This window comes from Thunnus thynnus, chromosome 3 (genome assembly GCF_963924715.1).
Source record: "Thunnus thynnus chromosome 3, fThuThy2.1, whole genome shotgun sequence".
Classification (NCBI taxonomy): Eukaryota; Metazoa; Chordata; class Actinopteri; order Scombriformes; family Scombridae; genus Thunnus; species Thunnus thynnus.
This window is the reverse complement of record NC_089519.1, coordinates 30,867,124-30,894,821: the sequence shown is the minus strand read 5'-3', so window position 1 is coordinate 30,894,821 and position 27,698 is coordinate 30,867,124. Positions and strand designations below refer to the sequence as shown.

Below are 27,698 nucleotides of genomic sequence, written 5' to 3'. Positions count from 1 at the left end.
GACCAGATCAGCCAGCTTAGGTCACCTGGACTCATCAGCTCTCTGTTCCTTCACAATTTATGTGTTGAACTCTATGCTTTAAACACTTTGCTTGAGTGAATCAACAGATCGTGGTGATGTCAGTGTACAATTTTTGTTTTTTTGGTTCAATTTCAAGAACCATATTGGTCTTTTTGTATTCCTCTTGCAGCCAGAGCTGCAATGATTAATCGACTGGTTGACTGACAGAAAATTAATCGCAAGCGATTTTTATAATTGATTAATCATTTTGAGTCATTTTGTAAGAAAAAAAATACAAAAATTCTCTCATTCCAGCTTCTTAAAAGTTAATATTTTGTTTTTTTAGTCCTCTACAAACCAAATATCTTCGGGTTATGGACTGTTAATTGAGACAAAACAAGACATTTGAAGTTGTATATTGATGTTTTGGAAACGGATTGAAATTTTTCAGCATTTTCTGACATTTTATAGCCCAAACAACTAATCAATCAATGTGAAAATAATCAGCAGATTAATTGATAATTAAAATAATCATTAGTAACAGCCCTATCTTTAGCAGATGTTTCATGAATGTTGTATCTCAGTTCTAGACAAGGAAGATATTTTTGTACCACACAATCATAATGGAGTTTTTCCTAACAATAAATAAAACATATGGTCACTCAGATGGAGGATAATAGATCATGTGTGTATATTTTAGGGATGTATTAAGTGCCTTATACTGTATGTGACAGTGTGAATGCTGGCTGTTGTTTAAGGTTGTTTGTAATATTATTTTATTCTTTTTTCTACTGTTTTAATGTCCTAAATAAACCGAAACTTAAAGTGTTTAGTTGATTTGAGTTTCACTTTGTGACAAGTAAGTTATTGGGATTTTTGAGCGTGTTGATTTTTATAGTGTACTGAAATTAATTGAAACCAATGGCTGCTTGACAGGTAAGCTAAAAGCTGAACAGTAGACAGTAATGTATTTGACTCTTATGCTATGGGCTATATCACGTAAAGCTGTTAGTATGTTCTTCCTCACCTGCACACTGCGCTTGTACACTATGAACCTCAGAGGTGTAAATATATGAGCCTGTGTTGACTGTCTGGATGTGGGGGTGTATCTGAGAGGCAGCGTGCACACACAGTCAGCTCTTCCTGCATGAATAAAAAAGGGCCCTCGGTGTTTCACACTCCTGATCCTGGTGACAGCCATGTTCCACAGCTGCTCCACGCTCGCTGCCTCATTGTGCTGTTTGTATATTTAGCCGTTCCACTTCCTCTGCTGTTGATGCTGGGAAAACACACAACAATACAGCCGTGATTCTGCACCCCTCCCTCTGCCTTTCCTCTCCTCTCAGCATCCTCCCCCTCCTCCCCTTTTCCTCCCTCACGCCTTCCCTTGACTCAGTGCTCCCTTATTCGCTCTCCGTTTCATCAAAGGTTTCGTTGAGAAAGAAACCGTGTGGTGACTCACACTCAGCCACAACAATGCCAAGGGGCAGCCATGTTTTTCCGGATCACACATTTGGTTAGCACCAGTTCAAATACAATATGAAAGCCCAAAAATGGAATATGAGCCTGTAAAATCTAAATAAAGACCTGGGAGGAAAAACACTGCAAGAAATTTAAGTTTTTTGCTTGTACTTTACTATTCTTGGTTCCATTGTTTACCTCAGGGTCCAGTACAACTATTTTTTCCTTTGGTCATATTACTGGCAGAGCTTAGTGCTCACTTATCTTTTAAAAAGTTCATACTTGTTGATACACACGTTAAAATCACTGATTGATGTCGGATCAGTGAGTTTCGGGGACCTCTCAACATCACACACCCTCTCCAGGATGGTTCATATGTGACTGATCAGAGGCCTGCCAGGGATGTAGAGGAAGTAAAAGATGTTTGATCTAAGTTTACCCAACTTACAAAACTTTATGACATAAATTCATGGGAAACGTTATTAATAGATGGATATATTATTATTGATGTCTTACTTTAAATAAATCAAATAGTCATGAGTGTCGTCTTTGCTGCTATGATGATGATAAAGTTCCTCTCCAACAGTCCAGACAGATTTATTTCTTTTCTTTGCTCAGCTCATTCATAATGAAATTATGTTTTTCTCATGAATTTATTAACCTTTCACTGTAAAGGCAACTGGATCTCAGACACTGGTTATTCAGTGTTTGTGTCTCAACCTGCGTTGGTGTTTGCATTTTGCAGCTGTTACCCATCAAAGAATTTCATTAGTCTGGGTTTCAGTTGAGAGTGTGTACAGTATTGTCCCAATGCTGGTTCACATTCCCTACAAGGATGAAGTAGTTTTAATGAAAATGGTTCAATTAAAAGATTGAATTTTTGGTCCAAAACTCATCTACAGTACATATTATAGCAGTCTAAACGTATTAGTAGTTGCAGCCTTCAAAGACATAAACTAAAATGACATGACAAGTGTCAAAGTAACACAATATAAATACAGTACAATGGATTTGTCTCGTCACACTTAATTTGGACCATCCACTGCTTATACTCTTACTATATACCATGACTACAAGTTTAAGATGAGTGTAAAAGGTAGTCCGCACATATTCAGTGCAACACCTTTTCTACACTGGCCACAAATCAAAAGCAGCACTTCAGCAGCGACTTCAGTCTTCTTCGGTCAGTTTCGACACTACAATGGATGCAGTTATCCACAGTACTGCTGTGCTTTCAGATGTATTTTGACAGCACTCACATCCCAGTACACAATCACTTAATTACACATGCAAGTGAGAGGAAAATAGACTTGAAGTATGAAAAGACACTTCAGGTTGTAGTTACATGCCTGAGGAGCAAGCTGTTTATGGGGCCTGCAGCTATATTGACTGAAGTGCAACCGAGGTAGACAACCTGTATGAGTTAATCTAATGGAAGGATTCAGGATTATGAAGACACGTAAAAATGTGGTCAAGGTTATAGAGCTGGAGTAGGTTTACTAGAGTTGTAGACGTTTTTTAAAAAGACTGGTCAAAAATCTTTACTTTTTTTTTAGCAGATTTCTCAATACATGATTGTAGTTCAGGAGGGAGAGAAGGTAATCACAAAAATGGTGGTTTGATTACTGGCTTTTCATGTCAAAATGACCTCAAGAACAACACTGAACCCCAAATTGTTCCAAAAATGGAAACATTTTGGACCAAAGCGTTTTCCAAATGAATGCAGTGACATCAGAATTTCAATTAAGTTCTCATCTACCATAAAGTCTTAATGACAGGTGCGTCTCACCAAAATTCAGTTAAGTGGGAAGATTGATTAATTTTACCTGATAAAGATCTGACTGAAATATCATCAGTAAATTAAGTGGTTCCTTCTCAGTTAACAGATGATCAAAAATTTCAAATAAAGCCAAACATTTATGATTCTTTCGGTAACAGCATCAGCCCTCCTCTGGCATTAATACATTATTACACAACATTACAATCATTTGGCTGATGTGTTTGTCTTAAGTAGCTTACAGTGACTGAATTCACCTTCACTGGAACAAGATAGATACCATAAATGATCATAAATGATTTCATAATGTTCGAAAATTTTAAAATAAAGTGTTGTTGACTTTTTTTTGCTTTTTGAAAATATAATTGAGATGGTTGTTTGTATCATATTTCTACATTTCCCCATGTTTTTATATACCATGACACTATTGGCCTAAAAATATGTTTAAAAAAATGTTACACAATACTTGCCAGTGTAAACTAAGTCGATTTTAAAAACTGTTTTCCTGCCAAAGTGGTTTGCGGAGTGTAAAAAAAAAACAAACCTCGCAGCCAAAGCCGAAGCTTCTCTGCTATTGATCCTGTGGGATTTATCAGGGATTATCTTTGCTAGAAGATTCACTACAGATCTAATATGCCCTGATACAGACAGACTGGCGAGACACCAGCAGAAATGAGCTGCGGAGGTCATGTGTTGACTCTGTGACCTGAGTTTGAACTCTGGTGGTGGGAGTACAGCGGCTGTTTGCCTCATCCTGCAACCGGCTGCGGTGACAGAGGAAGTTGGCAAGAGGAGAGGAGGAAAGAAATTTACTCCATTAATTAGATCAGGATATTGGACTAGAAGTTAATTAACACTCTCACACAGACACACGGGCACAGCGAGGTTTAAAAAAGGAAATAGAAGAGAAGAGAAGAAAAGGAAAGGAAGAGAAAGAGGACATGGGTGAACACTGAACCAAATGAGTGGAATGAAAATAATTGTCACGCCTCTCACGCCCTTCAACGGATCTGAGCCAGACAGTGAGATAGTCCGAATTGAACTAACCCAATGCAAGCTGCTCCTTTTTTAACTGAACGTGACTGCCTAAAACCTCCTTTCATTACTTTTCTATTGGGTGTCTGGTCAGGGGCGAACAGTTTGTCTTTGTCGTTCTAAACTCATTATAGTTTCTGAAATGAGATGAGTCTGGAACACATTAAAACTATTATCTTTGTCCCATGTTAACGTACTCACAAAGTCTGTAAGTGTATTCAAACACACACATTGGGTGATATATTCAAACGTACAAAGAGCGGTAGAGAGAGAGAGACACTCATGCAAACACTTTCAGACACACACACACATGGAAACACACACCTTGACTTCTAGTTATTTAGTAATCTAAGTGATGGGGACAAAATCCACAGCCCAGTTTATTTAAACGCTGATATGAGGCTTTAGCCATCCAAATTAGTCAAATCAAGTCAATATCTTTCAAAGTTCAAATCTTTTAGTGCCTTTTTTGTTATGATTATTCCATTGCAGCTGAACGGTAAAAACACTGTCCATCGAGACGCAAGGAGGCAAATCTTTACTCAAAAGACTGTAATTGTGAAATATATCTACTTTATATGACTAAGTCAAACAGCTGAAGCTTCATATTATCTTCAAATAAACCTTTAAATACATTTTTGCTCAAAACGAGGACTGTAGATTTCATCCCCCCTCACTTACATTGTACATTTAGGGGGGATTTTCTAATCGTCAGTATGAACAGAAGGAATGCTTACAGCTTGAAAAACCTGTGTTCCTATGCACACCTAAATATTGTTTTAAGACTGACTTGAAAAATTGACCTATCCTTTATGATTCTGGACATTTTTTACCCTTACTTGAAGGGCTATGTGTTAAGGGTTAATATCAAAATGAGAACTAGGTTATAGGTTAAAGAGGAATGCCAATGATTTTCAGTTGCGCAATACATACCATAGTAGCATTCTCTTCCCTCTAAGACAGTGGTTACCGATATTTTCTTCTTGTAATCCCCTTTATATGAAGTATCTACTTGCAACAGCACAAAACAGGGTTCCTCAAATCTCTACCAAACAAACATGGATAATAGTTTTTGTATGGCAGTGGTGTTCTATGGCAAGATAAGCTATATCAGGCTGTAGTTACTCAGACAAAACTGTTTAATTCAATAAATTAATTGATGGTTTTGGATTAGCTGATGAAACTAACAAGTTAGAACTAAGCTAGCCTTCTCCTTTAGACATAGCAACATAAGAAAATATTCACACAAGTAATTTGTAGAAACTATTGGCCATCTACAGAAGATATATCTCCGTTCTGCTGACACTTGTTGCAACTTGTTTACTTATTTCTTTGTTCTATTGAGTTTGTAATGGAAAGGTCATTAATTAAGACCGATGAAAATGGCTGCAGCTGTGTTGCCTCTGCGCTACCGCTAACTCCGCAATGACACAAAAATAGAGATTTCACGTGTAGTGATATCACACACCTGTGACTTCCAGCGTCACAGACAGCTGTGCAAGCTGCGGATATGTTTGACATTATTTCACCTGCTCAAACACTCATTCACACACAGTACATCTCCTTCCTGTCTGACATAGCTTACTGGGAATTCCATGGTGAACGTCAAGGAGCAAGCAACACCGTCAATCTGATACCCGTTCAAGTTGTCACACACACACACACACACACACATACTGTACATGTACACTGCACAGTGACAGCAGTGTGTCCCCTCAGTGTGTCAGTCACCCTGTACACGGTGTATGAAGGTGAAAGGTTAGCATTTACACTCGTAGATATGCGCATGTATGCGTGTGTGCGGGTGTGCATGTGGTCCAGGAATAGCCACACAGGGATGCCTGCTTCCTCTGTCTTCCTTCTGCAGGGAGGAAGAATCTACCGTGACCCCTGACTTCCATGCCGACCCATCCAGCCATGACCCCAAAATGAAACACTGAGCTTCCTGGAAAACAGTCACAGGCTACTTTGGAAATGAAAGCAGGTTTGTCTTTTCGTTAGTGTTTACTTGTGTGGTATGTTTCACTTTTACGATACAGACCGATGTACCGTAAGTGCAGTTAGTCACTCAAGAGAAGGATATGTCCAGATTCCATAGCTATCATTGTTTGAAATATGTTTTTTTAAGATGTTGTACATAAAATATTCTACCAGAAAATCTAATAATACTATCAAAGTGCTTTCAAAGTGTTTGCGTGTTATCCGGTCATCTCAGCACGATGAGTGTACTCTGTTTCCAATACCGGCCATTCCCTTTGCAATCCAAATCGCTTCAGAGCACTGACATGAAACAGAAACAGCTTGACGTGGTGTTTGTGTTAGTTATCATGTTAAGAGTCCAGCAGCGATGGTGTTGGTTGCAACGTGAGGCATCCTTATTTGCATATTAATACATTCTGAAATTCTCCGTGAAGCAGGAGATCTGCTTTTGAACTTTGCCGTTTGTTGAACACTGAAAACTCATATTGGACAAAATATTATTCATTCCAGAGTATTGTTGCATGTCTTAAATGATAAGACTGGTGATTTTCTATATTTTTCTTATGGTCAACAAATCTCATGTGTAGAGCCAAGCAAACAATGAATTGATCCTACTGATGAGTATCCAAAACCTGATATGTCTTATTCCTGTGTGCTAGTTTGTTATGCTACATATCACAACCTCTTGACTTTGTACTAAAGTTCATTGAGAAATGTACAGTTTAGTACAAAGTCAAGAGGTTGTGATATGTAGCATGACAAGCTAGCAAAGCTCGGTAAATGATTAAATTATTCATCTTTGGAGCCGTTTCTACACAAAATACCATGACTGTAGTCTTCGTGGTGAAGGAACATGTCACCCAGTGCAACTGTGTGGCTCATTGACGTGTTTTTAATCATTTTTGAAGACTACAGCACAGGGAAATAAAATATATCAGGCTTTGAATACACACACAATACTTGTAAGTTTCATTGTTGGTTTGGCTCCACACATGAGATTTGTTGACATTAAGAAATATAGAGAAAATAGCCATCCATATCCTTTAAATGTGTCTGTTCTAGGATAATTATTTTTAAAGCAAATTTTGGTTTCTCATTTAACATTATCCTGAACTCTTTGGATGTTGCTTATGTATGGTTTCCTAATGTTTTTGAAGTCTGATAGTCAAATAATTTTTTGTTTGAGCTTGTGACGTGTGGAGTGCATCTTGTTGGACTGAAGCAGCTGAATGGACGTTCAGTATAGAAAAGTGATTTTGAAATACATTCCAGGGATTGATCAAACTTCCTGGTCCTCTTTGTTTTGCCCTGTTTAACAAACCCTGCCTGTCAATCCAAACAATAATCCAAGCAGATTACAACAAACGCTCCAGATCTGACCCATGACTTAAAAATAAAAACCTAGTGGGAATTTACTGATGATGATGTAATGCACTTTCTGATTTTTACATTAGAGGGAGAGAAACAGACAAATGTACCCATCTGATATCCATCATGCCCTGAAAGTTCTTAGTCCTTGTAGTTTTTTATCTAATAAAGGTTTCTAGTGTGTTTGTGTATCATGTATGGTGATGTCATTATAATTTACATGTGCAGTCCTTAATCCAAATATAAACAAAAGAGTAGCCTACAACCTGAAATCAACCAGAGTGGAACCTTTTACTTTCAGAATAAAACATTTAAAAACGTCATCCTCATCCATCCTTGTTTTTTTAAAAAAAATAACTGTATTTTATCTCCTCAAGCCTCTTAAAGTTGTTAAAATAAAAACAAATTAAGTCCTCTTTCATTACAATCCGATGTGTGATGAGGGGTCCCAGGTAGACTGTGGTTGGGAACGACTGTTCTAATATAATGGCATCAATCTTCCCCTTTAAGAGCAGTCATGGGCACTCAGGTCTGCTTGCTCCTAATAAGGTGGTAAACCCAGCCTTCATGAGGTGAGGAAAGGGCCCCTGAAGCAAACTTGAGGACCAGAGTAAAGTTATACACATATGAATCTAGACTTCCGGTCACGAATTTTCAAAGTAAAACTCCATAATCGCTTGGATTGTCAATGTCATTACTGAAACACATATTCAAATATCTGAGGAGCAGTAGGTGATGAAATGAAGTATCATTATTGCCCTTTCACACATACAACAGTATTTTCACAATTTGTATTCAGAGCTATTTTTACAGCACTTTTTTCTCTTATGTAAAGATTTAAATTATGTCCATCTAGTATAATTATTGTTCGTATCATCATCAGTAGTCTTTATTTATCATACATATCTATTTTCTTGCCACAAGTTACACTTTTACTAGTCTATTACATTATTTTATTTTGAAAGCGAATCGCCACGTTTCCGATGTGGTTGTGTTTGCTTCTGTCTGACTTGACGCACTAAACTTCAGGAGGGAGGCCCTGCTGCTATTTGGAAAAGCTGCTCACCGCTCGAGACGCAGCCAGAGAGGAGAAGCGCGTGAAGCGAGAACAACCTGATCCAGCGGGACTGAGAACGGAGAAACACCAAGAGAGGGAACAGAGAGGCCGATAGACTGTGACAAATATACAGGGAGGCGCAATAAAAGAGAGACACGCTTAGATAAGATCCATATTTGCAGTCAAGTGAATCGCGCTGTAGTGAGAATAATCTGACTTTTGCAGCGGAGCGTTCAGAGAATTACGCGTTCGAAGGTGAACCAACTTTTACGCACGGATCTTTGGAGATGAGGGGTGTCACTTATGAGGAGACTGCTGCATTATTGAACAATTTAAAAGCGATTTTAAGACGGGAGCTCGGAGTCTGATCATCTTTGAGCTTTGACTGGAGAGTGGACGCATCGAGCACTTTGGCACATGTCATTTTTTTTTTATACATTTGGAGACATTTTTTGGATTCGCAGCTGGAGCTTATTGGTACTGTCTCTTACACAGCAGACTGATATAATAGGAACTGAGCGGCTGTAGCTTTCGTGTATCATAACACCCTGCATTACGCACCTGTCCTAGAGTACCCTTGACGTCTCCCTTTGAGAGTTTTCAAAACACGGGTATGGATAGAGTCAGACGTCTAGCCTGCGTGTGAGTCAGCGTGAGCAAACATTTGGACAAGCGGCGCTCATAGGCAGTGACACATTTGGGATATATAACAGTGCGTGCTTTACACAGGCGGGCGGCTCACAACACCGGGACGAGGCTCGGTGCAGCCGGGGGATTGGACACCGAGGTGCTAAATGCCCAGCCGGTCGCTTGCGGCTCCTCAGGCTGGGCGGCAACATGAGGTCCTGGGTCCTGCTGCAGCTGCTGGCTGCGCTCTCAGCGGCCCGTCTGCGGCTCGGCAGCGCTGAGGTAAGACCGGTGATGTACCGGTGGGCATATTTTGACCTCCATTGGGGAGGGGGGATAAACTAACCAAACTAACATGGATTGCTATCATACACAAATGCAGAGTTGTAGGCCTACTCAGTGACAGATTTTAGGCTAAAATAATTAATTATGTTGTGGTAAATAGAGATGTGGTAATCACTATGAGACCCCCAAAATATATAGTTAAGTATCAGCAATACATTTTTACGCTCTTGAAAGGTAACTTTTGACAATTTTGATTCATAGCCAGGAATTTAAACAGACGTATATCTGTGTCAACTCCATTTGGCTTTTAATAAGGGTGGTTACATCTTTGGTACAGCCTTATTTTTAAGGGGGACTCACACAGGAAGATCATTATATGGGGCCATTAAGTTACCACCCAAATGCTCTTGATGGAGAGGTTGTTGATCTCTCCTTGTTGTATTTCTTTGCCTGGATCCTTGCTTTTATCTTTTCACTAACCTGAAAATGAGTAGCTCTGTAATGACTGATATCTAACAAACTGAACAGGACAAAAGGTTGTGAGTTCATGTTCTGACTGGATACATAGACACTGACAATCATATGGCATGATGAGCATTTAACATACATCATCATCTTCAGTGGTGATTCCATAAACCGTGGGGTGAATGTTTTCTGTAACAGTTTAACTGTAGTGTAAAAAAGAGAAACAATGCATTGTTGTGTGTGTGTGTGTGTGAAAGCCTGTACATCAATCTATCCAGTTCCTGCAGCTTGTGCTGTATATGGTACTTGTTTCTCTCTGCGGTTTCTTTTTCATGTGTGATTCTGCCAGTGTTGCATGGAAGAGTCACAGACATAGAGAGAGAGGGAGAGAGAGAGAGGGTGAGGCAGGGCCTTGGCTGGCAGCCCAGCAGCAGGAGATAACCTACAGTATGAAGCTTGAGCCAAAATCCATCCGTCAGCCCAGCTGCTGTTGTCACTGTCACACGAAAAAACCAAGGTCCTGTTGTCACTTTACTGCTGAAATCATTTTCTCTTTCATGCATTCCTCAAGTGCTGCTTGAGTAGTTACCTTATTCAGACACCTGTTTCTTTAGCTAGCAGCCACTAAACAGACAGCCAAATAAACATTACAGTAGACAAGAAAAAGTCTGCACATTACCCCTATGACAGTCTTTTATGTGGCAAAAAACTGGTGGTTTTGTGTATCAATGGATGTGCAAGTACTGGGGTTTTGCTCATTGCTGGTGATACTTGAGCACATCATCTTCACATGTATATTTAACATTTAACATATTTACCTTTTCAAATGCTAAAATATATAACTTTTTCCTGAGCTCTCCACAACACTTGTCTGTCATGTGGATGAGCTGTCAGTTGACCTAAAACCTAGTAGTGATATGTTGTTGCATAGCGAGCTGTCCACATCTACAGTAAGGGTGTGCCTGAATAAAAATATGTTATTTGGCAAAGCACAAATAGTGTATTTTTTATGAATATTTGTTTTATACAAATATTTTGAAAATTATTTGTTTTCGGGAAGAAAAAAAAATGCTTAAATAAGTTTGGTTACATCGCTGTCTTAGTGTCTCTCCTCTGCTCCGCTGTTGCATCTATCAGCAGGTCTCAACGAGTGGAGTCACATCCATCTGCTACATAATGCACATTTCCTAATATGGACATAAAGCTGAGCTACTGACACATGTGGAGCTCTCCCAAGTAACTCTCCATAACCTGTTGTTCTCTTTCTCCTTTCCATAAAGTTGGGTTGTAAAAAACAGGCAATAAATGATAAGTGCAAAGCAATAATCACCTTTAAAGTTCTTCGGTGTGCTGTCTCTGTGTTATGGGTGTATAAATAGGTAGAGGTCTGTCTGCAATGAGGCGAAGTTTTAGCTCAGTAGTCAGCGCCGTTGTCCATAATCTGGGAGACTCCAGTTCAAGACCCGGTGTGGGGACCTCCTTCATAAGTTAGTTTATTCATGAACACTTATTGTAACACTTTAATTTTCTAAAATTAAAAGTGTAATAAAAACAAAAACAGGATTTTTAATTCTCTTTCCACTTTTATTCAAATACAAATACAAATAATTTTGCTGCCTCAACAAATACAGATACAAATACAGATACTGGTCCCTCTGCACATCCCTAATCTACAGTCATCTATGCTTCCAAAACCGACTTATATGGCATTTTCTGATGTGACACCTCTATGTTGACGGTCTGGATGCGATCTGTGGTCTGTAGTGTTTCACACTTTTTAAACCCAACCATCCACTCCAACCTACTTCTGCTTTTGCTGATTTGTTGTTTTAATGTTTGAACATTTGAGTGTCTTGATAAACGTCTCTTTCTGTCCCATTGATGTGATGCCAATTTGCAAAAGCAGAACCAGTTGACCTTTGTTTTTGGACACATGTTGTCTGATGCACATTTAGCTTTTTCTGCTTTTGTTAATTACCGCTTTATACCACGTTAATAATGCAGGATTCTCACAGTATCTCTTCATCAAAGACGTAGCATCCTGACATCTTATGGAGCCGATAATTGGCGCTCCCCTTGCAATTCAGAATATTATAATTCAGATCGTATAAGATGCAGAAACTCCACAGTTTCCAGTGAGCTTTATTGGAAAAAGGCTCCATGCCTTGCAGAAGGGTACTTTGGTGATTGGGTGGAAACTGTCTGTCGTTGGAGTTAAACCTATTACTCTTTAATAGGAGGATAATCACTGAAACTATTAGCATGCTCCATATCATGTGCATGATGAGTGCAGCTTACGGTAGCACTGACATCTTTGTGGGCATCTCACATCTTTTTATGTTTAAATGATCTCTGAGCTGCCTTGTGACCTGAGTGTAAGACGGCATCAGGTTGACACGTGTGTCCAACTCAGACTCTGTGACACTTTAATCCTCATCTTGTCACAACATTTAGTCCAGCGATGGAAAAAATGGAGACATCTTTGACGTCTTAGGTCTGCCACATCTGTCTGTGGAAAATACTTCAGTTTGCACTGTCACACAGTCACACACACACACACAGTCACACAGTCACACACACACGGATTATTCAGCAAAGTCACTACAGGTTCACTAAGGTTGAGATGATAAGTACCTGCAAAAAAATATTATCATTATTTACGTGGAAAAGATCATTTTCCATTTACTGGGATGTTTCTGTTTCTATGAACAATCCAATCAAACCTGGCTGCTTATACAATATGTTGTCAAACACACACACAAGCATGAACACACACACACAAATACACACACAGTTGTTACAGTTCATTTTTAAATCCATTTAGATAGGACTGGACTCAGATGTAAACACACATACACACTCACACACACCAGGTCATACCTTAATTCTTTTATCATCTGCTGTTCAAATCACAACTGTTACATCAACACACACTCACAACGACACAAACAAACACACAGCTGATTGGTGGCTTTTGAACAGGTTGTTAGCTGACTATTGTCTCTGCGGGCGAGCTTGGATGATTTGCTGCTGCCTGGCTTGATCCATTTTACATAAGAACAACAACTAATCTGCCAGGGATTTCACAGACTTTGTGTGCCGTGTAGCAGTGTGTGTATTTGTGTGTGTGTGTGTATACATCTGGGTGCGTGATTGGTTGTAGCTGCACATGTGTTAGTGGACATATGTGCTTGTGTTTTTGTGTGTGTTTGTATTTGGGGGGTTGTGCCTCTGTGCGTGCATGTGTGTCAGATAGAAAAAGCGCAGTGGCACATAAGAGTATTTGTTTGTAAGCCCTGAGTGATGCAGTATTACAGTATTATAAGATAGTTGGATGATAGCACAGTTACAAAATGTTTTAAAAAAATAAATAAGAAAAGGTCAAAGATATAAAAAATGATGTTAGAATCAATATGTAGAAGAGGAGAAAGTATGCAATTTGTGTCAAACTTTTTAGACATTGCATTGAAGACATGAGATAGGATAAATCATTGTGTACATTTGACTGTGCACTTGTACATGCTGCAAATAGACCCCAAAGTAAACTTTCTTTAATGCTAACTCTCAGTAACAATAACAACTGCAAATATATAGTAAATTTAGACAAACTTTAAAAGTGCAGTGAGTAAGATTTAGTGGCATCTAGCGGAACGGACTCAGCAGAAATGGAATAAAATACTCATAAGTATGTTTTAATTAGTGTATAATCACCTGAAAATGAGAATTGTTATGTTTTCTTTGCCTTTGAAGGAGCCCTTTATATCTTCATAGGGAGCTGGTCCTCTGCCACGGAGCCGGCCATGTTGCACCGCCATGTTTCTACAGTAGCCCAGAACGGACAAACCAAAAACCAAACGCTCTAGAGGGGGCCTTTTGTGTTTTTCGTGAGTTTCACGGCCACCGTAGGTTCTCCTACCTGCTTGGAAAGGGAGGGGTATTTAGTTGGTTGCAATCTGCAACCTCACCGCTAGATGCTACTAAATCACACACTGGTCCTTTAATCAAGCAGTGAGACAGCACTCCAAGCTAACTCAGCTGCAGCTGCTTCAAAGTTAAAGCACTCATTTCATCTTGCAGCTGGGAGGCTTTTACTTTGAAGCAGCTGCAAGCACGCAGCTAACAGTGTTATAGGGGGGCGCTCGGCTGTGATTGCCTGACACAGGCATGCAGCACGCTCTCATGCACACCCTGAATGACAGGCACACAGAAAGGGCCGGCAAATATGGATATGTTTTGACGGTACGATAGCCAGTACACCACTGGCCGTAACCCACCGTTGCGGCTGGAAAAAGGGTGGATAAATCGTTTTGAGCATCACACAACCCTTCTCATTTCACTATCAGAATTTAGTCCATTTGGTGCAATAACATTTGTGAAGTCTAGAAAAGCCGCATGATTAACGGCCGAACAGAATATCGCCCCCGACATGAGATTTAAAAACTCTGTATACTGTGAAATACAGAGAGATTTATCTGGCAGTGATAGGCTTTATCAGCACTGTGTGAACTCGTTTGGCAAGGACGTTCATTTATATGTAAAAGTTCCGCACTGCTGGTTTAAAGCCCAGCGTGATCCCATCTAATTTGTTTTGTTTGAACAACAAACCAAAGATGTTCAGTTTACTGTCAGAAGACAAAGAAAAGCAGAAAAATCCTCACAACTTAGAAGCTGTAATTAGAGAATCTTGTCATTTTTGCTTGAAGTGACATAAATTTATGCTGAAAGACTAATCGATGAATCATTTCAGCTCTAGTGTTGCGTTTACTGTGAGTGCAGATCGTTATCGATACACCTGTAGAAGAACTCTTTTGGGTTTTTAGAGCATTGCTGAGGGTTCGCCGCTTTGCTCGAGGATACTAATATAAGATCTGTAGTAACTTGCTAATGTGATGATCAAATATATGCGGTTGTAGTAACAGTTTATCCGGCCCTCAAACTGCTATTTATTATATATTTTCTCCTCTCCTCTTTCTTCTGCTCCCCTTCTCTGTCGTCTATCCATCCATCATCTGTACCCTCATGTCTGCAGCCGAGGGGGGGGGGGGGGGGGGGGGGGGGGGGGGGTCTTTCTGCTGATCTGTGTGTGTGTGTGTGTGAGAGAGAGAGAGAGAGAGAGAGAGAGAGTATCCACCGAGTCCTGTGTGCCTATCGAGTTTATGTGACAGTAGGTTGGCCATTTGCCATATCTCTGTTAAAGGAAGGCATGTGGTGTGACAGCAATTGATTATAAGTCACTCATCATACACTTTTTGATTCAGTGATTTTGTGTGTGTGTGTGTGTGTGTGTGTTTACTTTTTCAAGCTTGTTTGATTGCATCTTGTGTGTATGTATGTGTGTGTGTGTTTGCGTGTGTGTGTGTGTGTGTGTGTGTGCGTGCGCAGTTAGCCGGCCCCATAATTACATTCCATTACACCTCACCTTTCTCCTCAAACATTCCATACAATCCCTTTGCCTTCCAGGCTTCCTCCGAGGCCCCGTGCAGTGTGTGTTGTGTTTTTGTTGAGTGACTGTACAACCTGCTTGTAGATCATACCATCCTTCCAGACAATCCTCTTGACCCAGGAGCTCAGCCGCACGCTCACGCAGCAGTTTACGATATGAAAAATGACAAGAAAAGGCATGCACAGGCCTCATAGAAACTGAAAAACAAACGAGATGGTCCTATTTTTGTGCGTATGCGTGCCTGCCTGTGTGTGTGGCAAATAAGGAACTTTGAGTCAGATCCACACTGGTTAATTTAGCTCCATTGCTAAAACTATTATTAGCTTGTTGTCCAGTGTTTGGCCTTTTTTTAACCAGTGGTTTGTTGTTTGTCCATGAAGAGCTATTTCCTGTCTTGTGTGTTCCACTCTCTAATCTGTATGTGTGTGTGTTTGAGCATGTATGTTTGCGATTAACACTGTCATTGTAATGATAGCTTATCACTTAGAGTGAAAACTGCCTGCGCCTGTGTTTGTGCGTGTGTGTGTGTGTTTGTGTGTGTGTGAGAGAGAGAGAGAGAGAGAAAGAGTGTGTGTGCATGTGTAAGTGTGTGAGAGAGTGTGTGAGGTTCACTGGACAAATTGGGTGGACAGTTAAGTGGTTAAGCATCTGTATGTGAACTGGAAAAGAGGGGGCAAGTGTGTGTGTGTGTGTGTGTGCCTGTGTTTGTTTAACTAGGTCAGCCAGTGGCTCGTGAAAGTCATCCAGGTGTCCTGAGCCGCCGCCGCCCACAAAGCAGACAGAGAGAGGGGAAAAGAGAGAGAGATGGCTGGATGGAGAATGAACTGAACTGGAGGAAAAAGATAATAAAAGACATCAGTCAAATCACACTAGATCTGATGGAGCCAGCAATGCAGTATAAGTCAGTTGGACATTAGGAAAACATCCAATATATGAACAAATAAATCTCATTATTTTTATAATTGTCCTCCATTAAGGACTTCATGTACTGTCTGTTCCATAGTCTTTACTACCAGGGTTTAATTTATCTAGAGGCCTGAACATTGATGTTTTTTAAATATAATATGGCTAAAATCTTCTCTCACACTATATGTATTGTGATGTAGTACATTTTCTATATAATATATATATAGATGGATAGATAGATAGATAGATAGATAGATAGATAGATAGATGGAATAGCAAATTCAGACGGGTGTTTTTGACAGAATTATCATCATTATCATCATTTCATCGGCCAGTGCAATCAGATATATTACAGGCATAGTTACTTGAGTATAAACAGTTTGGTGAAACCCCTAAAATTTGAGAAATTTACATTACTACTGTGGTATTTTTGTTACTTTCATGGCAAAAAATGTAGCTGTATCAGTGTTTCTCACAGAATAGTAGCGTTTGTAGCGTGTAAAATCTTTTGCAACATTAGTAACAACATAAGACATTGAAACTGTCCTTTAAATATTATACCAAAGATGTTTCTTTTCTTATTGTAGATCGTCGAGCGGCTCTCCAAGGCTGTTAAATACAGGATTCAATGCAGGTGTTATAGAGCATCTGTTTAATATCATCCTCACCCCCATCGTGTCATCACACTCTGCTTTATACCTCGATTTTACTTCTCAGAGATTAAAGTCAGAATAAAAACCTGGTCTGAATTGAGTTCAGCTGAGGTCAACCTGCAGCACAGCCCACACAGGATAAACAGTAACTACGGTTTGTTTTATCACATCAGGGTGAGTTCCTGAAGCAGAAACCTGGGTTGAATGTTAGAGAAAAGGAGGCTAGAGTTTGGTTTGGGTTCGACTTTAATGAATGTAGAAGCAATGCAAAGAAGAAGAACGCAAGAAGAATGCAAAATCATGTCAACAATAGAGTGCAACATTTCAATGTTATGTAATTCCTCTGAGCAGCCATGTTTATAAGGTCTAAGACCCGTTTTATTCCCATATGTCAGGAGTATGCCCTGTACATCATTAGAGGAGGCACTGTGTTTACTTGTAGATAGTATAAACATGGTATATCCACAATCATACATTTTGTATCGTTACAAAACCAGCTAATGATGGAAGCCAGAAGATGAGTATCTTTACATTTTCTCTCCTGACATCTCATGGAGTTATCTAAAATATTTTCTTCTCATATTCTTAACACTCCCTAATTTGTTTTGGCATCTTTCTGGCATGTGATTGTATCAAATGTTGTTCCAACTGCTCTGAGATAGTATCAACTTACAGCCAACCAAAGCAAAATGTGACACAGAACACTGAGTAATCAGTCTTTCATCTTGATAAAGAAACCACGGGAGTCTTTCCTTAAAAACAGCCACATTGAATCCATAATGGCTTCCTGGAATGGCATTCATTAAAATTTCATTAAATATCGCATTCATCTTCTTGTCTTCAGTGATAATTAGATTACATACATAACATCGTGAGGAATATTTTACATGTTTCGGTGTTATTTGAACATGTAGATGATTTCTAAATAACTATTGCGCAACTTTCTTTGAAATTTAAGAACAATCTTGACCAATTCTGGGATTTACTTTTTCTTGATGCTGTGATGCTAAAGCTTAGAGAAAATGAATGTCTATGAGAGAGAGAGAGAGAGAGAGGGAGAGAGGAAAAGAGAGAGGGGGGCTAATTTCCTTTGTTACACCAGGAGCAACAACAGTGTTTGTGGGTAAACAGACAGGGAGAGAGTGACAACAAGTAGCAACAAACACCAATCACAACCATCATTTCCTCTCCAGGAGGAAGTGAAACTGGATCAAGTGTCGACTGTAGATGAAGGAATGAGATATTATACATTAGCCTGTTTCTCTTTTTCTATACCTCTTTCTGTTTGTCTAGATTATGTCTCCTTTCTCTCACTCTCACTTTCTCCAGGGATCCTTGAAACTCGTGAACGGATGACCTTTCAAGTCTTGCAATAACTGGTTATTTTTGGTTATTGGTTATGTTGAGATTCAGGCAGAAGATGGCTGCATTTCATGGCTGTTATGACCTATTCGGTGTAGAAATGTGGATTTCTGAGAGCCTAACTCGTGCATTTAAAACAAACTAACATCCGAATTTCAGTTGGCATACCTCGCGACAACAATTGTTTCTAAGAACGCATTACAACTGTTGTTTTGTGTGTCTTTACAGGGCGATCCTCTCCCAACGTCGCTGGTCGACCTGGTGAGGAATTCTCCCATCTCTTCTGTAGATGACCTGAAGCTTCTGCTGCAGCAGGAGACCAATGCAATAGGTACTAATGACCACCACACACACACACACACACACACACATACATAAACACACCAATAACACAGACATGGAGGAGGTAAGCGTGTGGGTGTGTCTACAGGGGCCTGAAGACACAGGAATGCAGTAAAAGAGAGACAGAGAGAGTATCAGTGTTCATGCCAAGCACCTCGCTAAGGCAATATTTACTCGAGACAGCAGCAAAACTGATGAACCAGCTTGATGAGAGAGAGAGAGAGAGAGAGAGGGAGAGAGAGCAGCTGTGACCTTGCTTGGTGTGTGTTGGACAAACTGAGACAAACACAGACAGAGAGAGAGAGAGAGAGAGAGAGAGAGAAACTTACAGCACAAGGTCACTGCATTGTTCTCCTTCACTGGATTCCTGCAGGTTTTGAAATATGAATCTGTGTATTTGTGTGACAGAAACAGACCTACCCCCCTCCACCCTTCCCATGCCTCCACCATCCAAACAAACTCGTACACACAGTCAGACACATGCGCATGCAGCTCGGTGGGTGAAAAATTAATTAAATCTTATCCTTCGGAGAAACCAAGTCACACATACATATATTAATAGACAATCCTTTGATCATACCATAATGCATAAATAAAACGGTGACATAACAGCGACCACAGAGAGGAACCAAGAGAGGGAAGGATGCTCAGAAACAGGGCACGAGGAAGTGACTCAAAGTGCATGTTTTTATCTGGAATTAACTTTTCTTTTTACTGAAGCCTGTGAGATTTTAGAGTTTTGGGAAGTTTAGCAAACGCCTGAGTTGCATGTTTCATGCATCTCATGTTTGGTTTTTTAGTTCCGATTTTGTTCCTCCAAATGTCAATTTTTGTGTTTTTGCTTTCTTTTTTGCTTTTTTCTTTCTTCAATTTGAAGTTTTTATCCATTTGAGTTCCATTTTTTTGATCTCCCCTGCAATAATGTTTTTTTTTGTTTGTTTTTTTAACATGTATTTCACTTTCATTCATAGCATTTTTTTTATCACCGTGCAACTAAGACAGACAGAAGCAGTATGATGATTCTGATTGGCCCCCTGGTTTTAACAGTATTAAATGGGTCACATGTTTGCACATGAAAGAGGAAGAAAGAAATCAGTCTTACAAAACATTTACGCACAGATAATTTCACAGATAAATTTAGAAAGCAGCTTCTCAGAAAAAATAAGAAACTGTTCTCTTTCTCCACCAGGCAGTTAATTACGGTTACTGGCAACCAAATAACACACACACACACACACACACACACACACACACACACACACACACACACACACACACTGTGACCAAAAGCAATCTACACCAGGGATATAATTAGGACTAAGGGGCTACAGTCTGAAATGACAACATATGTGAGAGTGCAAACACACACACTCACACATCTACACATGAGCTATATTTATCAACTCATATCTCTCTTCAACAGTATTCTTGACAGCGGCGAGACAAATTGCGGCAGAAAATAGCCTAATTGTTTTAGGGGAGGAGAAAAAATGGTTTCCTTTGTGCATTGAACAATGAGCTTGGCTAAAAACTGCCTTAACAGCCTCACATGTTTTACAGATTTCTGTCATCGCTCGAAAAGTGCTGGCTCAATGGTGCCCGGGTTTAATATAAAAGTTTGAAAATATTAAGTCGGCTTTTATCAACTCACTGTTTGTGTTTTGTCTCCTTCTCTCCCTTTATATCTCACCCTTCCTATCTTCCCTCCTTCCTCCTCTTTTTCTGCAGAAGAGGAAGAAGACGAGCATGATATTCTCACAAACCACACCCATGGCCGATACACTAGAAGTCTTGGTAGGTTTCCACATCTATTTGTGTCTCTTCCTGTCTGTATTTTGTGTCTTTTTCTATCCGTCTGTTTCTACCATCTGCCTCTTATCACTTTTTATGCTATTCTTATCAAAAAATCCCCTTCTCATTTTCTTTTTTCTCCCCCCACCTCTCCTACCAGTGGAGGCGCCACAAGCCCAGCAGGCGGCGTGTAAAGTTCGGACAGAGGTGATGGAGGTGACGAGGTCCATGCTGGACCGCCGTAATGCCAACTTCTTGCTGTGGCCACTCTGCGTGGAGGTGCAGCGATGTTCTGGCTGCTGCAACAGCAGGCTGCTGCAGTGCGTCCCCACTGTCACCTCGAGCAGATACCTACAGGTACACAGTGCATACAGCGACCACAAAAAAATGATTCCATGGTTTCGAAATGACTGTGGGGAAATTAGCAATGTAGTGTGCAAAATATAAATGCTCCCCTTTGGAGACTTTATCTAGAGTCGTCCACCATGCTTATTTTCAGATGTGTCCTGTTTATTTGCAGTATTTGACATTTTGCTTACAGATAGACTGATACCACTCTAATATCTGTATGGTAAATATGTAGCTTGAGCCAGCTTAGCGTATAGGACAAAGACTGGAAACAAACAAACAAACAACTAACCTGACTGTCCAAAGCTTTCAATCTCATTTGTTAATGCTGCTGGGCAAGAAAAAGTCAGGCACTTTAAAGCCTTGTAAAAAAAAAAAAAAGTGTTAATTAGTGAGCTTTAGGGGTGCTGGTAGGCAAAGTTTATTAACTTTGGGCAGACCCAGGCTAGATGTTTCCCCTTCTTTTCAGTCTTTATGCTGAGGTAAGCTCCAGCTTTATATTTACATCATTTACATATCAAGGTGAGTTAATGATTAATGAGTTGTGTCTGATACAAGCTGTAACAAAGTCAATTGCTTTCAGTATCAGTTTATAATGTCATATTTATTTTAGCATCTATTTATCATATTATGATATACTGTATATTGATACCAGCAAAATATACTTATTAAAATATCAATATTTCAGACATATTGGACTGTCAGGTCAGAGGAACACAAAGACTCCAAAAAGCTCTTTGTTGTAGTTTTCATTTTATTGCATCAAGTGATGAATTGCAGAAGGTTGTAGGTCGACATGCAGAACCTGAATCGATGCACGATATCACTTTGAACTTTGAACAGGTAGGCAGGCATATCTATCTTTAGGAAATTACACAGCAGTGATAAGTCTTGGCATGAAGCCACCAAATTTCATAGGAGTTATTAGCTTGGATGGAAATGTTTCCAACCAATCTGGTAGCTTTGCTATGTGTTGCATAAAACGCCTCACTGCAAATAAACAGCTATTATAAGTTCATATGTCAAACAAAACAGTTTGTTGGAGTTTCTTGTTTGCATGTGTTTAACAATTTCACGGTTTGTATCTGCTTCTTTTCCAGGTATATAAGATCCAGTACATAAACAGGAAAGTCCACTACGACAAAGCCATCATCTCAGTGGAAGACCATGTCAGTTGCAGGTGTCAATCTTCCTCATCGTCTTCCTCTTCTTCTTCATCTTCTTCCTCCTCGTCTGTTTCCATCCCTCACACCTCCGTTCAGAGCAACCCCAACCCCCCTCCGCCTCCACCGCAGCAGCCTCCCCCGTCCTCCCACCTCCCACGCACTGTCCACCCTGCTCCACCCAAGACTCAGGCCTCCAAGGCTGACCTCCATCGCCACGACGACCTGAAGCACAACCAGCACCACTACCGTGCCGAGGAGCGCGAGCCGGTGGCGAGGCAGTGGCAGCAGGGGAGCTACACCCAGCTGGTTCACTGGACGCAGCCTAGGGTGCACCAGTCACCCACACACGTGCAGCAGCCAATTGGTGGACCACTCAGGCCGGTCAGCAGCTGGCCATCTGAGGCGAGGGGGGAGCACAGCATCATGGGAAGTACTCAGCAGGTCGGGCACGGGAGCGGACTTGACGGGAGCAAGGAGGAAGGCAGTGTGAGCGTAGCAAACAGCGGCAGTGAAGTGCATCATTCTGATCATGCGCAGAGGCAGCAACAGTTGTTACAGCATCAGCAGAAATATCAGCATCATCACCAACAGCACCATCAGCAGCCGTCGTCACAGCCATATAACCACGGAGGATCGGAGGACCCAGAGCTGAGGACGCATTATCGCTTCAATACTCCCCAATCAGACAGCGCCTCCCCACCTAGCAGCCCGACCCAGTCGCCCAAATCAGAACAAAACTCCACCCCTCCTGAACCCACCAAACAGAAAGACTCAGTGACCAGCCAAAAAATTACAGAGGTCACAAATCAAAAACAGACAGAGACTGAAACAACTACTCATAAAGAAGGGAACGAGAGAGAGGAAAGTGGTTCAACCAATAGCGGGGACTCGGCCGGGGCAGAGCTGGCCAATCAGGGAAAGAAAAAAGACTCTAAAGTGACCAGTGGGGATGGTCATTTAACAGAAGAAGAGAGGAGTCTGAAACTTCTGGAGATCGTACAGAGGGAACCGGACCCACAGACTCATCTTCATCCGCATCATCCTCAGCAAAGACCAAAGCCAACCACATTTAAAACAGGTATTGCGAGGGTGTGTGTGACAGTGTGTCTGTGTTAGTGTGGATGAAAGTTGGTTTTAAAGTTGGTTTTAAAGGTCTTTGGTGACTTTCTCGCTGCAAGTATATCTATAAATTTAATGGTCAGTAAATTACAGATTGGGCCTTTAAGCTGTTAAAGGGGCACTCAGTTGATTCAGCATCGGGCTGTACTTTGGTGTTGTTTTGTTTTGGAGTCTAACAAGTGACAGATTTTTAAAAAAGAACACTCAAATTGAAGCAGCAGAGGCTGAAATATTCAGACTTTTAGTCACTAGTACGGATCAAGCTCAAAGAACACTGTATCCTACATTTCCCATAATGCAACTGAATACCATCTTTTGTTAGAACCTGCCTGACTTGGAAATACCCATATCGTAAGTTTGTAACAAATACCTTCGGTTAAAACATTTGAGGTCTCCAAGCCCAATCCAAGATAACCCTGATGACATCACTATGACATCACTATGACGTCATCAGGGTCATTTTCTTAGACTTTAGAAAGCTTCCCTCAGAGCCACAGAACAGAAAAACATGCAAGTGCACTACTGTAGCTCCAAGCTAAGAGGAAATGTTTGTGCAGCAATGACTGCAGGTGACATCGATGAAGGGTTGATGACGAGGGTTGCTGTCAGATATAATGCAGGACAGATATAAGGAGGGGTAACTACGACTACGCTTCAGTATCTCTGTCCAGTGTCTGTGTGTTAGGGCTCACATTGTAATTGCCGTTTCTAATGTAGGAGAGAATCAGTGTGAGAGTTTCCAAGTCAGGAAGCAGCTCACTGTACATGTATGACTAAACAACATGCCCACATGTGTCCTGCTATTCTTCCTGGACCCCCTGAGAGCTCTGCATTTCAGAGAACTGGACTTCCCACTGCTTCATGTTTGACTGAAACCTGCAGGCTTTGTTACACAGGCTTCAAGGTTATCAGGTGCCCTTCAGAGTACAGTCAGAGCCACAACAGGCGCTCCACACCCTGTGTTTTATTCTTCACCAGTGCTATATACAGAAGACAGCATGATGAAATTGTCGTTCAGGTTATTCATTTGTTTTATTTGGTCTTTTGTTTGGTTTTCTTTGTCTTTGTTCTTTGTCCTTTGGCCTTAATATGATTATAGCAAGTCCTCATACCTAAAAAACAAAGTAGGTAGTCTCTACATGTACTCCAAAACAATCCACACCAGGTCCACCATTTGTAAATGATTTGCACCAGCAATTTGTTTTTTAGACAACTAAAAGTACTTTGGACTGTCGCTATTAGACGAGACACAAGCCCCAGTCGCTGGTGTTAAAGTAAAATGCTTTGTTTGGCCCTCCATCCACCCTCTGTAAGACTTTACATGGCAGTATAATAATGTTGCAGTCCTACTGAACATTAACATGGTTCAAGCTGTTTAAACAAATGATCAGTGCTGTCGTTTCTTAATCTTGTACAGCACTGATTGGATTTTTAATAAACATATAGGAATGATGTGAGATGTGTTGCAAGATTGTCAAAATGTGATTCACACGAACAGTATCAGGATCCGAACAGGTGATATGTTAATTACTGATTGGCATTCATTGGGGCTAACATGTTTAGTCTTGTCTCGTTTGGTGTTTACTTTTGTATTCACTGTGTCCCCTTCTCTGTGTCTCTCCCAGCCCTCTCTACTGTGGCTCCCATGACACTCTCAGTCCGTCAGTCCCCGTTCCGACCGGCTTTGCCTCGCCGCAGGAGGAAACACCGCAAACGCATCAGCAAAGCAGCCATCAGGGCAATGATCATGTAGAGCTGCAGGTGAGAGGAGGGAGGGATGAAAATTTTGGTAACCTTAGGCAGCATAATTAGAGGGGAGGGAGTTTACTTTAATCTCAAGGATGATGGTTAAAATCAGTCCTGCTAAGGCATCTTTAATGCTTTGAATTTCTACTAGCTGCAGGGGAACTGGTATGTAGCTGAATAGCTGAGCCTCAAACCTTCCTGGAAGTCAAGATATGATTTTTAAAATTTTTATCACAAGTGAGATGAAACTAAGAAAAAAATTCACCAACCCCTGAATGATTTTACTGTTGTCTACAGTATTTACCTGGGCAATGAAATAATAAACTGAGTCTAAGATCAGGTTGGACAGCAGGATGAAACAAAAAGGTTTTCATCAAACTGAGGCTGAATGCAAAGAAATATGGGAATCTGGTCATCAACCATATACATTTATTTTTCTTTCTGTGAATTTTCTGTTTCTGTGAAGTTTCTTACAAAGTGGCTATCCTCTATTTAAAACAAAAAATGCACACACACATTCTTGTGTGCATAAAAGTATGAAGGTGAAATGAAAAATCTATTTACAGTAGTTGTCAAGAAGTCATTCAATCTGGGGTTTTTAATAAGACATTACAGGTAATGCACCAAGACAGGGAAAATAATGAAATTTGGTAGAAGTACAGGAATTAGAGACTGAGGAAAGATGTAAGAGGCTATAGAATTTATTCATTTGTTAATGTCAAATTGAACAATAACATATTAATGAATCTCTCTTTCTCTTATAGGAAGCTGTAAAGCTAACCAAAAGCTTTAGGCCAGACAACCTGCTCCAAAGGGATATGCAGATACTGGAAATATGGGATTCTTGAATGTGGGAAGACTGACTCTGTGGACGGAAGCTGGAAAAAAAAACGACACACCTGGTGGACACTGCCGCTGTTTTCAACAGACAGCTACATAGAAAATCACCTTTTCTGCTCCGCTCATGAGGACGTCATGTTGTTTGGCTGTCGCCGAGTGTCCAGCTTCATGGATATAATAAAAGTGTAATCTTATGAACTCCATGGACTGGAGGATATTTGCCACACTAAACACTGGAATTCATCTATATGAACCACAAATCCCATTACTGTGGATCGATGGAAGTTAATCAGATGCCCAAAGCTAGACTGGGGGTGTCTTTGGCGGCCATTGATTGGCTGCTTGAACTCTTTTGACTTCCACCTCAACTACTGATTGGTGAACATGATTATGACTTGGACTTGAAAGTCATAATTAGGGGCTGAATGTGGAGATCAAGTTGACTTGAGAATGAAACTGGAGACGTGGAGAACTAGATTTCTACACTGGGACGATAACTGGAAACTGAAGGGTGCAGCTCAGACCTTAATGCCAAACATTATTGTTATTCTGCAAATCTGAATCTAACTGTATCTAACACTGGAGTAGCCATTCACTGATCATACTACATTGACTGTAGAAATGTGCTCTACTGTGTACTGTAGCTTAATGTACTGGAAAATATTGATAACCTACTCATTTTGTTTTACTGCCAGATCAAATGGAATAACAACCAAATGCCTGCCTAGATAACATGCTATGAATATCCACATTAAAACAAGTCTTAAAGACCTGGCTTTTAGAGATCGCCGCTGTGAGTCAGTTATAGCCAACACTGTATGTATAAATGCTTTTAGAGAATGATTTCTGGGGGAAAAAAAAACAAAACTTTATTTCTTAACTTATTTAAAAGGACAATATGAAGTCCTCCAGTTCTCAAGTGTAATTATTGTTGCAGATTATAATTATTGGTTGTACACTGTTACTGTAATTAATGTTATTTTTAATATAAAATAAAAATGTTCAACAAATACAAATTGTTTACAGTCATCTGCCTGTTATTCAGTCTCTTTTATAGATTCTATATGTGTTTGAGTGTGCATGCTCGTGTATATATATATCATGCATCATGTCATTTTACATTAATGGGCATGTAGATACATGCATATGCGTGCATGTGCATATACAGTGCGTGTGCATGTGTATTTAGCTGTGTACATGCACTTAAACAGTAGACTTGTCTGCTAATCTTTGCCCTATGACTGCACGTCCTGCAGCTCTGTCACGCAAGGCAAGGCAGGGGTCAGCAGAAATGTCTGGTTGCTATAGCAACTAGTCGACGGACACGTCAACAGAGAAGTATCGTATGGTGAAAGAGAGACGAGGGAGAGGGGGTTGTCAGTCCAGGAATGGACAGAAGATGAACGGCGGAGAGGGAGAAAGAGGGTGAAGGCCCAGTTAGGGGTGGAGTGAGCTGAAACATCACAGCAAAGTGCGAAAGGAGAGAAAAAGAGACAAAACAGACAAAAAAAAGTGAAAGCATTGTGGTGCCATTTTTCCATGAATTGGGTTATAATGAGAGAAACTATAGAGGTAGAGAGAGTAAGACATAAAGAGTCATAAAGATAATTTAAGAAGAAGAGAGACAGTTTAAATGTCATTCTGTTGTGTAACGGGGTTTTCCCTACAAAGCTAAAACGGTCAGTCTCTTCTTTGAGAATGATGACTCAGCATGTACTTTACCAGGCCTCTAGGTACATAAACACAAATAAACACACACACACACACTTAAACACTGCCTGAACATGGCAAATCTGCACAAACTTGTGATTTTGGTGAAATTCACGTAGTTCAATTTGAAGGGATGGTCGGACTTTTGAAAAATTTCAGAGCTTTTATTAGCAATCAAATACTGTGATTGTACTATAACTTCTTTTATAGCAGTGCA

At 40.3% G+C, this 27,698-nt stretch overlaps 1 protein-coding gene across 1 annotated transcript; it reads left to right on the top strand.

The window, feature by feature from the left end:
* Window positions 1-8,688: 8,688 nt before the first annotated feature.
* pdgfba (platelet-derived growth factor beta polypeptide a) lies at window positions 8,689-26,405 on the top strand. The gene is made up of 7 exons (XM_067585357.1): window positions 8,689-9,587; window positions 18,648-18,750; window positions 20,490-20,555; window positions 20,713-20,909; window positions 22,001-23,144; window positions 24,811-24,946; window positions 25,696-26,405. The coding sequence occupies exons 1-6, from the start codon at window positions 9,516-9,518 to the stop codon at window positions 24,936-24,938; spliced, it is 1,710 nt and encodes a 569-aa protein (XP_067441458.1). The 5' UTR covers window positions 8,689-9,515; the 3' UTR covers window positions 24,939-24,946; window positions 25,696-26,405.
* Window positions 26,406-27,698: the final 1,293 nt, after the last annotated feature.

Excerpts from the sequence above, each read along its gene's own strand:
- pdgfba (XM_067585357.1), top strand. The coding sequence starts at position 9,516 with ATGAGGTCCTGGGTCCTGCTGCAGCTGCTGGCTGCGCTCTCAGCGGCC. Across the intron at positions 20,556-20,712 it reads CCGATACACTAGAAGTCTTG|TGGAGGCGCCACAAGCCCAG; the intron begins GTAGGTTTCCAC and ends CTCTCCTACCAG. Across the intron at positions 20,910-22,000 it reads CCTCGAGCAGATACCTACAG|GTATATAAGATCCAGTACAT; the intron begins GTACACAGTGCA and ends CTTCTTTTCCAG.